The sequence below is a fragment of the Rutilus rutilus genome (genome assembly GCF_951802725.1).
Source record: "Rutilus rutilus genome assembly, chromosome: 11".
Lineage (NCBI taxonomy): Eukaryota > Metazoa > Chordata > Actinopteri > Cypriniformes > Leuciscidae > Rutilus > Rutilus rutilus.
This window is the reverse complement of record NC_140216.1, coordinates 25907868-25922944: the sequence shown is the minus strand read 5'-3', so window position 1 is coordinate 25922944 and position 15077 is coordinate 25907868. Positions and strand designations below refer to the sequence as shown.

Sequence of the window (15077 nt, the reverse complement as noted above, 5' to 3'; positions counted from 1 at the left end):
CAAGATTTGTTGGTATGGAAGCAGATGTACAAGCATAATTTTTTCCGCAGCTAATTGTCACTTTTTTTTAGAGCGTGATAAAGGATTGGTTTTGGGTTTGTCAGTTGTTCAATTGACATGGATCCCATGATTTAAGGATTTCTTACATTTTTCTGACCCCCCTGCAAATTTGTGCCATTCATTCTGGTGTTGTTTCTCTGTGTACAGGTATAATCTATTTCCCTGACTTACTTTTACCCAGTCAATAATACTGTGTGTTGTAATATTTTTACAAGTTAAAATTTTAACAAAGCTGTTTTGAAAAGAGATTGCCACCAAACCGTAGACTATTACTGGACCAAGTATGTTGGTGATCTTAATTGGGAGAATATTTTGTTGTAATATCCTAGGGAAGAACGGGGATGGTAGTAACAATGTTTGTTTGAGCATCAGTAACTCAGTGGTAATTTGTGATAGATCTCTCAAACTTTAATACACGGTAGCTACATTTGTGTACTATATAATAAAACTCACTTGGATGTGTACTACACAATCACAGATTATGAGAGTTAATGTCAAATTCCAAGATTTCCATTGTTACAAGCTACCCCACAACTAGGGTGGGGGTGTAAGACTAGCCTGGATAGATGTAACAATGAGAGGTGATTTGCTGAAATAAGATGAACACTCTATCTAATTTATGCAATAACTTTATTGAAGAACAAAGAAAAATCACTTTTGAATAAAGTTAATTTAAAGTGACAAAAAAATTATATTGTATTTCTTTTAGGACTTTAAATTTAGCACAAAACAACTGCCTTGAGTGTTTTGCAGCATCACATAATAAAAAAAGAAAAAAAATGTGTTCAATTGAGGCAAATGTTTTTATCTGAAAGACAGCAAGACTTGCACATAAACTACGATGAAAACATATTTACCACATAAATCCTTAACAGGATGTGATTAATAACTGGACTAGATTGGAATCATCATAAGGCGTTGGTTGTAACATTTTTAATGAACTATTACAACTATTCCCAACCCAAACAGCCAAAACATAGCTAACTCTTTTTGCATGTATGCAAATAATCAAATTAAACTAGAGAAACAGCTACTTTAGGTTATGCAAGTCAAATAATTGTATCTAATGCAATGGTTGCTAGGCAAAATATAATATTGACGATTTACTTCTCTTCCTGAATTTTTTTTTTTTTTTTTTGCATAAAATATTCAATATTGCTCACAGTCACTTCTCCTGTGAGCTCAAAAAGGTGATGGGAGTGTATGATATTGATGACATCACCATACCTCTGTTCTAACTTGTTAAACTGACAGTTACAACACTCCCTGCTCCCCCCCTATATATTTGTTACAAATAAGATGATAGAAATTTCTTTCAAGATAATACATTTTATCATGTTAAACACTTTCTTTGTATATTTAAGGACACTGATGTGAGCTGCTCTTTTTGTTCTTTCCCACTGGAAACTCTGCCCCATCTTTTGTTGGCATTGTAGCTATGTGAAAAAGCTGTAGGATATGCGTGTTTATAGTTGACAAATTCAACCAGATTTTTTAGATATATATTTTTTTAAATACTTTTAAGGTATGATAATGTATTAAAAATGAGCCATATTTACTTCATCTTACAATTCTATCAGTTACATTTCACAAACACAGATGTAACTGTACTATTAAAAAGCTATAAAGTGTAAACTCTTCTACAGGTCTTTTTGTAAAATTTGTGTTGTTATTTGTGGACTGACTCTTAAATATTTTTTAGTTTTACTACTTTTTTTCATTTTGACCCCCTTGACTCTACTATTGTTCGAAGAAAAAAGAAAAAACTTCAGAAAGTATTCAATGGGGGGAAAAATAGAAAACAAATTCTAACCAATGTGCACTGCTTCAAAGCAGACACGAATCAGTCTCCGCATGAAGTCAAAAGGTGTGTTATGAATATGAATGTCAAAACGATGGGGCAGACCGAATGGTGTACTGTATGATATCAAAGTACCGCGAGAGTGATTCAAAAGCATTTGAAGCCCCCTGCCCTCTAATCGCTCTCGCGGTACTTTGATGCCATACACCGATCGGTCTGCGCAAAGCTGCGTGAAGTCAAACACACCCATCGTTTTGAAATTCATATTTAGTTTGAATGCAGTCACGGGAACGAAGCATCTAACGGTATGTATCAGCCGCATTCCCAATGAAGGCAGTGCCTCCTAAAAAATTGGATGAGAAAATAATCAATTGTACAAAAAAATAAAATTAAGAAATATGAGACTGAACAGTGTATAGACACTATTTAAAGCAGGGTTCACCAATCTTGGTCCTGGAGGGCCGCTGTCCTGCAGAGTTTAGCTCCAACCCCAATTAAACACACCTGAACCAGCTAATCAAGGTCTCACTAGGCATACTAGAACTTTCAAACAGGTGTGTTGGAGCTGGTTGGAGCTAAACTCTGCAAGGACAGCGGCCCTCCAGGACCGAGATTGGTGAACCCTGATTTAAAGTGACACTGTCCAACAGCAGTTAATGTTTCAGCATCTCCTGAGTTTATAGAGCCCCAAAAGCCCAAAGTATATTTAAAGTATTGTTGGACAGCTATAAAGTATATCAGTGGAACAACATATAGAAAATGTTAACATTTTCTATCAATAACAAAACCTTTCTTATACAATTTATTCAATTACACAAGTTTTGGGAAAAAATAAGATATACACTGCTCAAAAAAATAAAGGGAACACTTGTTAATCAGAGAATAGCATCAAGTCAGTTAAACTCCTGGGATATTGATCTGGTCAGTTAAGTAACAGAGGGGGTTGGTAATCAGTTTCAGTTGCTTTAGTGTTAATGAAATTAACAGCAGGTGCACTAGATGGGCAACAGTGAGACAACCCCCAAAACAGGAATAGTTTTACAGGTGGAGGCCACTGACATTTTTTCCCTACTCATCTTTTCGGACTGTTTTTCACCAGTTTTGCATTTGGCTAGGGTCAGTGTCACTACTGGTAGCATGAGGCGATACCTGGACCCTACAGAGGTTGCGCAGGCAGTCCAGCTCCTTCAGGATGGCTCATCAATACGTGCCATTGCCAGAAGGTTTGCTGTGTCTCCCAGCACAGTCTCAAGAGCATGGAGGAGATTCCAGGAAGACAGACAGCTACTCTAGGAGAGCTGGACAGGGCCGTAGAAGGTCCTTAACCCATCAGCAGGACCGGTATCTGCTCTTTTGTGCGAGGAGGAACATGATGAGCACTGCCAGAGCCCTACAAAATGACCTCCAGCAGGCCACTGGTGTGAATGTCTCTGACCAAACAATCAGAAACAGACTTCATGAGGGTGGCCTGAGGGCCCGACGTCCTCTAGTGGGCCCTGTGCTCACTGCCCAGCACCAGGGAGCTCGATTGCCATTTCCCATTGAACACCAGAATTGGCAGGTCCGCCACTGGTGCCCTGTGGTTTTCACAAATGAGAGCAGGTTCACCCTGAGCACGTGACAGACAGGAAAGGGTCTGGAGAAGCCGTGGAGAATGTTATGCTGCCTGTAACATCGTTCAGCATGACCGGTTTGGTGGTGGGTCAGTGATGGTCTGGGGAGGCATATCCATGGAGGGACGCATAGACCTCTGCAGGCTAGACAATGGCACCCTGACTGCCATTAGGTATCGGGATGAAATCCTTGGATCCATTGTCAGACCCTATGCTGGTGCAGTGGGTCCTGGGTTCCTCCTGGTGCACAACAATGCCCGGCCTCATGTGGCGAGAGCATGCAGGCAGTTCCTGGAGGATGAAGGAATGATACCATTGAAGGGCCACCACGCTCACCTGACCTACATCCAATAGAACACCTCTGGGACATTGTGTTTCGGTCCATCTGACATCACCTGGTTGCACCTCAGACTGTCCAGGAGCTCAGTGATGCGCTGGTCCAGATCTGGGAGGAAATACCCCAGGACACCATCCGTCGTCTCATTAGGAGCATGCCCCGACGTTGTCAGGCATGCATACAAGCACGTGGGGGCCATACAAACTACTGAGTACCATTTTGAGTTGCTGCAATGAAATTTCAGCAAAATTGACAAGCCTGCTGCATCATTTTTTCACTTAGAATTCCGGGGTGTTTTTGAATTCAGTCCTCTGTAGGTTGATCATTTTCATTTCCATCAAACGATGTGGCATCCTTTCGTTCATAACACATTACCCAGTCCATATTAGTATAGATATCCAGCATGATATTTTTCCCCATTGAGATCTGATGTGTTTTCAAAGTGTTCCTTTAATTTTTTTGAGCAGTGTATATCACATACACCTGTGAATTATGTGGACTTCTGGGATTTTTTTTTTGGTCATTGTATTTACTCACCAGAAAACTAGACTACATGATATAAATTTGTATATTTAATCTGCTTTTTATTTTCAGACAGATGTTTTAAAAATAATTTTAGGCAGATAATGTTAAATGTGACTAAAACCTTATTATTGTGGCCTTGAATAATAAAGAAAAAACCTAATTACCTTATGATTGGCCTGTCCGATGTATCAAAGTAAACAAATACAAAAAAAAATTCTGTTCACATAAAATAAAATCTGAAAGATGTTATGGTGTGCATTAAGAAAACATGCTTAAACTTAAGGTTATATATTTGGTTTTAATATCACATTACATCCACTTAATGTAATCCAAGATTTCTTTTTAATCATGTTTTTTTTTGTTTTACCTGGAAAATGTGTCAATGTTAAATGAAAGCAAAAATATATACATATAAACATCGGTCAAACACTATGGTTTTAAAATTATAGCTGTTATTCCTTTTCAATTATACTATTACTTATTTCTGAATGTTCTGATCCAATCTGACTTCTGATCTGTAATGCTGCCTCAATCATAATCATACACTGTTCGTTGGCTAAAGGAGAACTGCCCCCCCAACTGAGCCTAGTTTCTCCCAAGGTTTTTATTTTTTCTTCCCCATTCCACCACCTGATGGAGTTTTGGTTCCTTGCCACTGTTGCCTTTGGCTTGCTTAGTTGAGGACATTTAATATTTAACCATATTATTAATCTGCCTGCATTGACACCATTATATGAGAACTGAGCTGAGCTCCAGAGCAACTGTACAGAAATTAACTAAATTAATTTTTTTTTTATAACAAATGAACCATCACTGAACTATGACACTATTTTCCTCTAGATCTGCTGTACAACAGAAACAAACATATCACTGTAAAGCTGCTTTGAAACAATGTGTATTGTAAAAAGCACTATATAAATAAAGGTGACGACTTATATCTAAAATTCTATAATGACACACTGACAATCATAAGTTTATTCAAATTTTGTTTTTGTGAAAACATTTGAAAAACAGGTGGGCATCAGAAAGTTTTTTTTTTTCAGGTCATCTTTCTTGATGGCATGTGATGATCCCTAAGACAATATAAAACAGGTGTTACACATCATGAGGTACCACAAGCTCAATTACAAAAACAAGCTGATGTTTGCGCATGTTTCTGAGCTGGTGATTGGCTGGGCAATGGAAAGCAGCAGCCAATGAATAAGCAGAAAGTTACTCTGCGAGTACTATAGCACACCAGGACAATGAACAATTTCAGGATGTGACTCTAGTCTCGCTTTGTATCAGGAAGTAGTATGATCACGAACATACTAATTAGAATCAGCTGAAGACAAGCAATTCATTTTCTTAACACACAATTGCAACTGTAGTCTGTAGCTTGAGGGCGTGTGATCCACTCAATGTGTGATCCTCAACAAGTGGATCTCTGAACTGGTGTGAGTGGAGGCGGGGCTAAAATTTGCATATTCAAAGAACCACATATACTAAAGGTGTAGATTTAAATTCAAGCTGTTTTAAGGCATGAAGACATTTTTTAAGGAAAAAAACATTTTAATATGTCATTTTGGTGATCAAAGATGAGTTTTAAGGGAACAAATTATTAACTACAGGGGGACTTTAACAACATTCGCAACACAGATTAGAGTTCATATCCGGACTGGAGTTAGCGCATTTCAAGTCATGGACATTTTTTATGTTCTCTTTAACATCTGTAAATGAAGAAATTAAAACAAATATAAGTACTGAAATTTTACATTCTCTCTCCACCCATGATAACATATTACAGTTTTGCTTTAATGACTGCATTAATCTTATTCAGCATCGTACCACCTGATACTGGTGACATAATTAAACACTAAGAATTCCCTGAACTGCTGTATTCTTTTCAAAAGTGAACAGGTATTCCATTTCTATGTAATAGTTGTTTATACCTGGTTGACTCTGTGAAGGGAAGACGCATCTACAGCCTGCCTCCTGAGCGGCACGGGGGATGCAATTAATGATCGCTTTCACCAACATCTGTAGTTTGAGAGAGGCAATAACACATGACACTTGATCAACCAGTGAAGAAATGCAACAGTAACAAGGATTAAAAAAAATAATAAAAATAAATAAATAATTGTATCTGAGCTGGTGATTGGCTGGGCAATTGAAAGCAGCAGCCAATGAATAAGCAGAGAGTTACTCTGCGAGTACTATAGCACACCAGGACAATGAGCAACATCAGGATGTGACTCTAGTCTCGCTCTTTAGACATAACTTTTCAAAAAGTAAGTTTAATTTATATCTGAAAAAAAAAAAATGAACAAATGCCTTCAGTCTGTCAACATACCCACCTCTCCTGTAAGAAGTTAGATGATCTGGAATGCATTCTTGATGTGTATGGTCAACAGCTACCGTTATTAGGGTCGCGCATCAGAGTCTGTCATCTGCCCCACTATGGGGCATCAGGCCTTATAGAAATGTGCAAGTAGTGACAGCCAGAATGGGGAAGGTACTTGGTATACTTCTTTAACAGTGATGTAATCTTAAATAAGGAGAAGAAATAACTATTTGAAGGGAAGAAATGAGAGTCGCTACAGACAACAAAGCAAGGCACAGGAAAATATAGAGAAACTTAAGTGTCCTAACCAGGTGAGACGCAGACAAATGCAGATATAAATGTAATTAAAAATGCTGGCCTCGACCTCGACTGTTCACAAACTGTCCACTTAGGAAGCAACACTGATTGACAATCAATTTCACATGCTGTTGTGCGAATGGAATAGACGACCGGTGGAAATTATAGGCAATTAGCAAGACACCCCCAATAAAGGAGTGGTTCTGCAGGTGGTGACCACAGACCACTTCTCAGTTCCTATGCTTTCTGGCTGATGTTTTGGTCACTTTTGAATGCTGGCGGTGCTTTCACTCTAGTGGTAGCATGAGATGGAGTCTACAACCCACACAAGTGGCTCAGGTAGTGCAGCTCATCCAGAATGGCACATCAATGCGAGCTGTGGCAAGAAGGTTTGCTGTGTCTGTCAGGATAGTGTCCAGAGCATGGAGGCGCTACCAGGAGACAGGCCAGTACATCAGGAGACGTGGAGGAAGCCGTAGGAGGGCAACAACCCAGCAGCAGGACCGCTACCTCCGCCTTTGTGCAAGGAGGAGCAGGAGGAACACTGCCAGAGCCCTGCAAAATGACCTCCAGTAGGCCACAAATGTGCATGTGTCTGCTCAAACGGTCAGAAACAGACTCCATGAGGGTGGTATGAGGGCCCGACGTCCACAGGTGGGGGTTGTGCTTACAGCCCAACACCGTGCAGGACGTTTGGCATTTGCCAGAGAACACCAAGATTGGCAAATTCGCCACTGGCGCCCTGTGCTCTTCACAGATGAAAGCAGGCAGCAGAACGTTGTCCATGGCGTCTCCAGACTCTGTCACGTCTGTCACATGTGCTCAGTGTGAACCTGCTTTCATCTGTGAAGAGCACAGGGCGCCAGTGGCGAATTTGCCAATCCCTCATACCACCCTCATGGAGTCTGTTTCTGACCGTTTGAGCAGACACATGCACATTTGTGGCCTACTGGAGGTCATTTTGCAGGGCTCTGGCAGTGTTCCTCCTGCTCCTCCTTGCACAAAGGCGGAGGTAGCGGTCCTGCTGCTGGGTTGTTGCCCTCCTACGGCTTCCTCCACGTCTCCTGATGTACTGGCCTGTCTCCTGGTAGCGCCTCCATGCTCTGGACACTATCCTGACAGACACAGCAAACCTTCTTGCCACAGCTCGCATTGATGTGCCATTCTGGATGAGCTGCACTACCTGAGCCACTTGTGTGGGTTGTAGACTCCATCTCATGCTACCACTAGAGTGAAAGCACCGCCAGCATTCAAAAGTGACCAAAACATCAGCCAGAAAGCATAGGAACTGAGAAGTGGTCTGTGGTCACCACCTGCAGAACCACTCCTTTATTGGGGGTGTCTTGCTAATTGCCTATAATTTCCACCGGTCGTCTATTCCATTCGCACAACAGCATGTGAAATTGATTGTCAATCAGTGTTGCTTCCTAAGTGGACAGTTTGATTTCACAGAAGTGTGATTGACTTGGAGTTACATTGTGTTGTTTAAGTGTTCCCTTAATTTTTTTGAGCAGTGTATTTTGGTGGGTCTTGAGATAGATTATCCTTGTCTAAGTGGGTCCTGAATTTGGAAAAGTTTGGGAACCCCTGGTCTGGGCAACACGTGGACGTCTTGATCAGGATTTTTTCTGTAAAAAAAAACCCCTCACCTTGGCAGCACCGATGAGCTCATAGGCCAGACACTGCACAGTAGATGGTCCTGAAAACGGCTTCTCTAGCACCAGTACACAGCAACTGAAAAACAAATTCTCTTAAACGTGTTTCAAACGTGCTTCAGGGGTCTGTATAATTTAGAGTGGGATAACACTGGAATATAGGGCTGCACAATTAATCGCAATGAAACCGCACGCAATTTGGCAAAGGCTGCGATTATTTTATGTGCAGCTTGTCAGTGCAGCATGGCTGATCGGTAGTAAATGCTGCTCCATCTGAACGCCAGAGGGTGCTCTCACGCAGACACGCCAAATATGCCCCGCCAAATATGCATCAATGACAAGCGGCGCATAAAAAATAAATAAATAATTTATCGCAACCTTTGTGATGTCATAATCGCGATAAGCCAAATCGGTTGAAGTGCGAATACATGGAAAGTGCGATTAATCGTGCAGCCCTACTGGAATAGATGTGCAGAACCACAATAATGCCTACATATTTTACATTCTCTCTCTCCACCTATGATCACACATTTTTAGGGATGCTCCGATCGATCGGCCGGAGATCGGTCTCGGCCAATAAAAACATTTTATGACTCAATCGGTACTCACTAAACTTGGCCGATCTCACAAACCGATCATAATTTGATGACGTCAAAAAGTGAGGAGATACATGATGCATGGGGACTTACATGATTCGGCGACGCAATCATGTCATTGCCAGTGTGGAATTACTATGATGTGTCGAGAAACAACGAAACAAATTAGCAATTTGCCGTGTATGTTTCAAAGAAATCTCACGTGGAGGAGCATTGTCCTCCGCGATAGTTTCGGCGCCCAGTCTATTTTTGCTGCGCCGCTTATGCTGAATTAAAGTGACAATGCATTGATCATGGCCAAAATACACCGCAATTTTACCCAAAAAGCACATTGATGATATCTATTGTGTTTTAAACAGTCAATCAAATGACCAACAGAAATTTAAAAAGAAAACAAATGTCCAAAAACAAACTTGTTGCCAGAACAATAAAAACAAAGATGAACCAAAAGTTATATAAATGAAATTATTAATAAAATAAGCTTCTTGACAAGTCTTTTTTCTTAAATGTATTTGAAAACGAAATAAAGCAATGCCAACTTACCCATTATAGAGTAGGCTACTCTGTTAGTGTCTGTACACACGCCACGGTTCAGCCACGCGTGACAAACGCTGGCAGTGTGAACGCAAAACGCACGCGTCCTGCTCCCGCTCACCATACGCACTGCTCCTGTGCTGCTTATGCTCTGCTAACGCGTGCAGTGTGAAACCGGCGTTATGAAGAGTATGCTGTGCTCGCTCAGCCTACACAGCGCTGCTCGCTCAGAATGCCCTTTGAGACATGCTGGTTAGAAAATATGTGAAATAAGTTGGGCTGCCCGTGCACGACTAAAGTTTTTTTCTAGTTGACTAGTAGTTCATTTAAGCCATTAGTCTAAATCGCATATTTATATTAATTTAATCACTTAAATATATATGTGAGAGAATACTAAACTCATAATGGGCGTTATCGTAATATATTGATATTCCGCATGCGGAATGCATAAAGTATAAGCGCATGCATAAAACTTGCCAAAAAAAAAAAAAGTAATGTTTATGCAGCATGATACATTTTAATTGTTTATTAAAGGTGCTCCAAGTCAGTGGTTCTCAATCCTGGTCCTGGGGACCCACAACTCTGCACATTTTATATGTCTCCTTTATATGTCTTTTATATGTCTTCTATCTGACACACCCAGTTCAGTTCAGAGCTCTTTCCTAACGAGATGATGATCTGAATCAGGTGTGTTAAATGAGGGAGACATACTGGACATGTGCAGAGCTGTGGGTCCCCAGGACCAGGATTGAGAACCACTGCTCTAAGTGATGTTGGGTGACGTCACTTCTTGTTGACGTTTAAAGTATTGTCAAACAAAACAGAGGCTAGCTAGACCCTCCCTCCTCCTTATCCACGCACTAACCCCCCAAATCCCACCCCAAATCCGTCTTGTCGGTTATTGGCTGGAACAGTTCATGTTTCGTGGTGCGGGTTAGCCCAGTTTGTTTTTCTTGCCGTTTATGGAGCCTGGGCTGTATACAGAGACCGCGTTTTTTTGGGGGTTTTTTACAGTGTGTTCAGGGGACAGGCAGCTAGCGGATGGTGAGGAGATGTTTGCTGTATGTGACAAAAAATGTTTTGGCCTAAAAAAACGTGACATCGCTTAGAGCACCTTTAATAGACTAGCGTTTTCTGGCTGCAAAGATACAGTTGGTGATGCTGACTCGCCATCTTCGCATGTAGCCTAGTGAACGCGCCTATAGAGAGAAATGCACACTTCATACGGATTAGCCTACAAAAGCAGAGAGTAGCCCATTTCTTATCGATTTGAACTTTTTTTTTTTTTTAAATAGACATTTCAAGCTTTCTATACGTTCTCAGGTCTGTGAGGCAAGTAGCTTATACGCTGAGTTTCGGTTCATTTATGAGACGCATTCCAGTTCACGCGTCGTGCCTCCGTGTCCTGATTATATTGTCTTCTATATTTGCTTATTTATTAAATCCAGGCAATTGGTTGATGAACCATTGATTGAAATTAAGATACAATTTTTACAAAACGAAATTCACTTTAAAGAATGTATTTCTACAAAACAAAACTTAAGTGGTCAAAATCATGTCTGACCCACTCCAAATGTTTCCTGATATATTGGGCATCTTATGATCCAATCGGACCCATCTCATGCGGTTCCTTTTCCATATAGCCTAATCAACATAGATGAAATTAAAAAAAGAACATTATATTATAAAACATAAATATGAAACGTATATTTAAGTTTTTTAAGTTACATTTAAACGTCACACCGCTCCGCTTTTCTCACATGTGTGTAGCCTATACATGCATGTGTGCGTGCATGGGGGAGGGGTGCGATTTTCAAATAATAATCGAATAATACCCAGCGATTTACGAAAATTATTTTTGCTTGAAATGCCCATCCCTACTAATGAGTTACATCAAACTACTCCAATTTCTTCTTTTAGGAGTTTACTTTTTTTTTATATTAATTTTGTCCTGATCAGACTTGTATTGGACAATGTTTAAGTTACATCAGACTTCTCCATTTTAGGTGATTAAATGTTTATTTTTGTCCTCCAAAGTTTACTATTGGACAATGTTTAAAAAAAACACATTGTGGGCTGCATCAGACTGCTCCATTTTGTTTGCATTTATCTTTGTCTTATATTAAGTATATTAAGCATCAGTATCGGGATCGGTATCGGCCGATCACCATGACAAGAAATTGGTAATCGGTATCGGCTGCAAAAATCCTGATCGGAGCATCCCTACACATTTTATTACGGTTTGCTTTAATGACTGCATTATTTTTTCATCCAGCAACGAACCACCTGATACTGGTGACATAATTGAACACTAAGAATTCCCTGTATTACTGTATTCTTTTCAAAAGTGAACAGGTATTCCATTTCTATGTAATAGTTGTTTATACCTGGTTGACTCTGAAGGGAAGACGCATCTATAGCCTGCCTCCTGAGCGGCACGGGGGATGCAATTAATGATCGCTTTCACCAACATCTGTAGTTTGAGAGAGGCAATAACACATGACACTTGATCAACCAGTGAAGAAATGCAACAGTAACAAGGATTAAAAAAAATAATAAAAATAAATAAATAAATAATTGTATCTGAGCTGGTGATTGGCTGGGCAATTGAAAGCAGCAGCCAATGAATAAGCAGAGAGTTACTCTGCGAGTACTATAGCACACCAGGACAATGAGCAACATCAGGATGTGACTCTAGTCTCGCTCTTTAGACATAACTTTTCAAAAAGTAAGTTTAATTTATATCTGAAAAAAAAAAAAATGAACAAATGCCTTCAGTCTGTCAACATACCCACCTCTCCTGTACGAAGTTAGATGATCTGGAATGCATTCTTGATGTGTATGGTCAACAGCTACCGTTATTAGGGTCGCGCATCAGAGTCTGTCATCTGCCCCACTATGGGGCATCAGGCCTTATAGAAATGTGCAAGTAGTGACAGCCAGAATGGGGAAGGTACTTGGTATACTTCTTTAACAGTGATATAATCCTAAATGAGGAGAAGAAATAACTATTTGATCCAAAGGAAGAAATTAGTCACTACAGACAACAAAGCAAGGCTCAGGAAAACACAGAGAAACTTAAGTGTCCTAACCAGGTGTGACATGACAAAATGGTCACCACCAAAAAAAAAAGAAAAAAAAAAAAGATAATCCAAGCATTTTTATCCTACACTGTAAAAAAATGATTTGCCATTTTTTGCAAAATTTCTACGTGAAAATTTTTCAAAGCCAGTATTTTTCGGTGTAATTAACCAAAACTACAAATGACTGCTGCTAAAAACTTGCAGCATCACACCTGGTTAAAATTTAATTAAATTTCAAATCTCAAGTCTAAGAAACTTTGTACAAAAACAGACAAATGCCACAACATTAGCATGTTTCTGAGCTGGTGACTGGCTGGGCAATGGAAAGCAGCAGCCAATGAATAAGCAGAGAGTTACTCTGCGAGTACTATAGCACACCAGGACAATGAACAATATCGGATGTGACTCTAGTCTCGCCCTTTAGACAACTTTTCAAAGAGTTTAGAGTTAGTTTAGTTTAATTTATATCTGAAAAATGAACAACTGCCTTCAGTCTGTCAACATACCCACCTCTCCTGTGAAGAGTTAGATGATCTGGAATGCATTCTTGATGTGTATGGTCAACAGCTACCGTTATCAGTGTCGCGCATCATCAGAGTTTGTCATTTACCCCACTATGGGGCATCAGGCCTTATAGAAACGTATGAGTAGTGACAGCCAGAATGGGGAAGGTACTTGGTATACTTCTTTAACAGTGATGTAATCCTAAATGAGGAGAATAAATAACTATTTGATCCAAGGGAAATAAATGAGTCACTACAGCATCACACCTGGTTAGAAGTTCAATTCTATTTCAAACCTCAAGTCTAAGAAACTTTGTACAAAAACAGAAACATGCTTAAAAGGCACACCATGACATTTTTCGCTACTAGAGGTTGTTTATTAAAAACAAAAGTACTGCTTGTTGACTCCTGCAGTGATCATTCTAAAGTATAATTTCTATATTCCAATTTATGTATAACATTAATCTCATAACATTTAGCCTATGCAATTTGTTTGGTCAGTGTAAATGCATGTAAGTTACAAGTGCTAAACAATAAGTGTATAGAGCCCTGCATGTATATTTATACTAAAAGGCACTTTTATTTTATAACTAAAAGTAACTTTTAAACAATTTTTTAAGTGAATCCCGCGAATTGGCACATGCGAGGGTAAAGTATTATTTTTGTGTCAGGAGTGCACATAAATCATGCTGAATCATATCATATCATATTTAGCATTAGGCTATTTCATATAAAAGCGAATAGCCTTAAAGTTTAGTTAACACATTAGGTCGTATCGCGGTTCGTGTACCAAAATTTAAGACCACGTGAAAAGATTAGACTTTTTAACATATCTCAACATTTAACCCATCGAACAGTGAGCCGTGTTCGATTAATGTGAGCTAAATATTGTGAGAGAAGTACATTATGCAGTGAATAGTCATTTAGGCCAACATTTTCCGTAAAAACCAAGCGTTATTTCTCACTTACAAGTCTCTGCTCCCGAACACGTCGCCACTCCGAGACGAAAGAGAACGTGCAGTCTACTCATTCCAATGTTTCATAGCGGTTGGCTGGCAAACCAGCTTTCGGTGCATTACCGCCACCGACTGGAACGGAGTATGGTATGGAGCAAGAAACGTCTTCTTCTTCCCTTCGTTTTCTGGCGGATCGCAAACAACTTTTAAAGGTACATACCGCCACCTACTGTACAAGAGTGTGTATCACCATGTCACTTAGCTCATATTCTGTTATTCAATCTAGTGCATTTTAAAAAGGTGAAAAGTGCCCTCCTGATCTCTCTTACCCCTTCTTCCTCCCCTTCTGTTCCCAATACCCCTTTTAGATCCCACGCCCGTTCTGTTTCTCTTACTTTGTCATGTAAGTTTCTTCTGTCAGATTCATATATGGAACAGTATACATGATGACATGATCTACATTTTCTATATGTCCACAGTTAGCACACTTATTTCTATTTCTTTCCCCTAGAACAGCCAACAAACTATTTAATCCTGTGTGGTCTAATCTGAGTCTTGTTATTATTATTTCCTCTCTTCTGATCTTTATTTAAACAGATTTTTGAATTTTATAATATCTCCTACCTTTCAAATCTTCATCCCGCTTTTCCTGCCAAAATCTCCATACATTATCTTAATCAGGGCTTTCCCTTCTCCTTTTCCTAATGTAATGCAACTTTAATATTCTAAATATAGCAGTCAAAGAGTAATGAACTCCAATAGCTCATACGTTTTTACTGCAAAATTATCTTGAA

At 39.6% G+C, this 15077-nt stretch overlaps 1 protein-coding gene across 15 annotated transcripts; it reads right to left on the bottom strand.

Moving 5' to 3' along the window:
* Window positions 1-5268: 5268 nt before the first annotated feature.
* On the bottom strand, window positions 5269-14463 carry LOC311299310 (uncharacterized protein). Of its 15 annotated transcripts, none has more exons than XR_014629095.1 (8): window positions 14297-14463; window positions 13335-13529; window positions 12537-12728; window positions 12129-12214; window positions 8606-8690; window positions 6673-6863; window positions 6268-6355; window positions 5269-5409 (listed from the first exon to the last, which is right to left on the bottom strand). XR_014629095.1 is itself a non-coding variant. In XM_084422822.1 (7 exons), the coding sequence occupies exons 4-7, from the start codon at window positions 12212-12214 to the stop codon at window positions 5381-5383; spliced, it is 288 nt and encodes a 95-aa protein (XP_084278948.1). In that variant the 5' UTR covers window positions 12537-12728; window positions 13335-13529; window positions 14297-14463; the 3' UTR covers window positions 5269-5380. The 15 variants fall into 15 exon arrangements, 6 of the variants coding, with proteins under 6 accessions (XP_084278948.1, XP_084278944.1, XP_084278946.1 ...); XR_014629096.1 differs by having other exon boundaries at window positions 5269-6045; window positions 6669-6863; window positions 14297-14413; XR_014629097.1 differs by having other exon boundaries at window positions 5269-6045; window positions 14297-14413.
* Window positions 14464-15077: the final 614 nt, after the last annotated feature.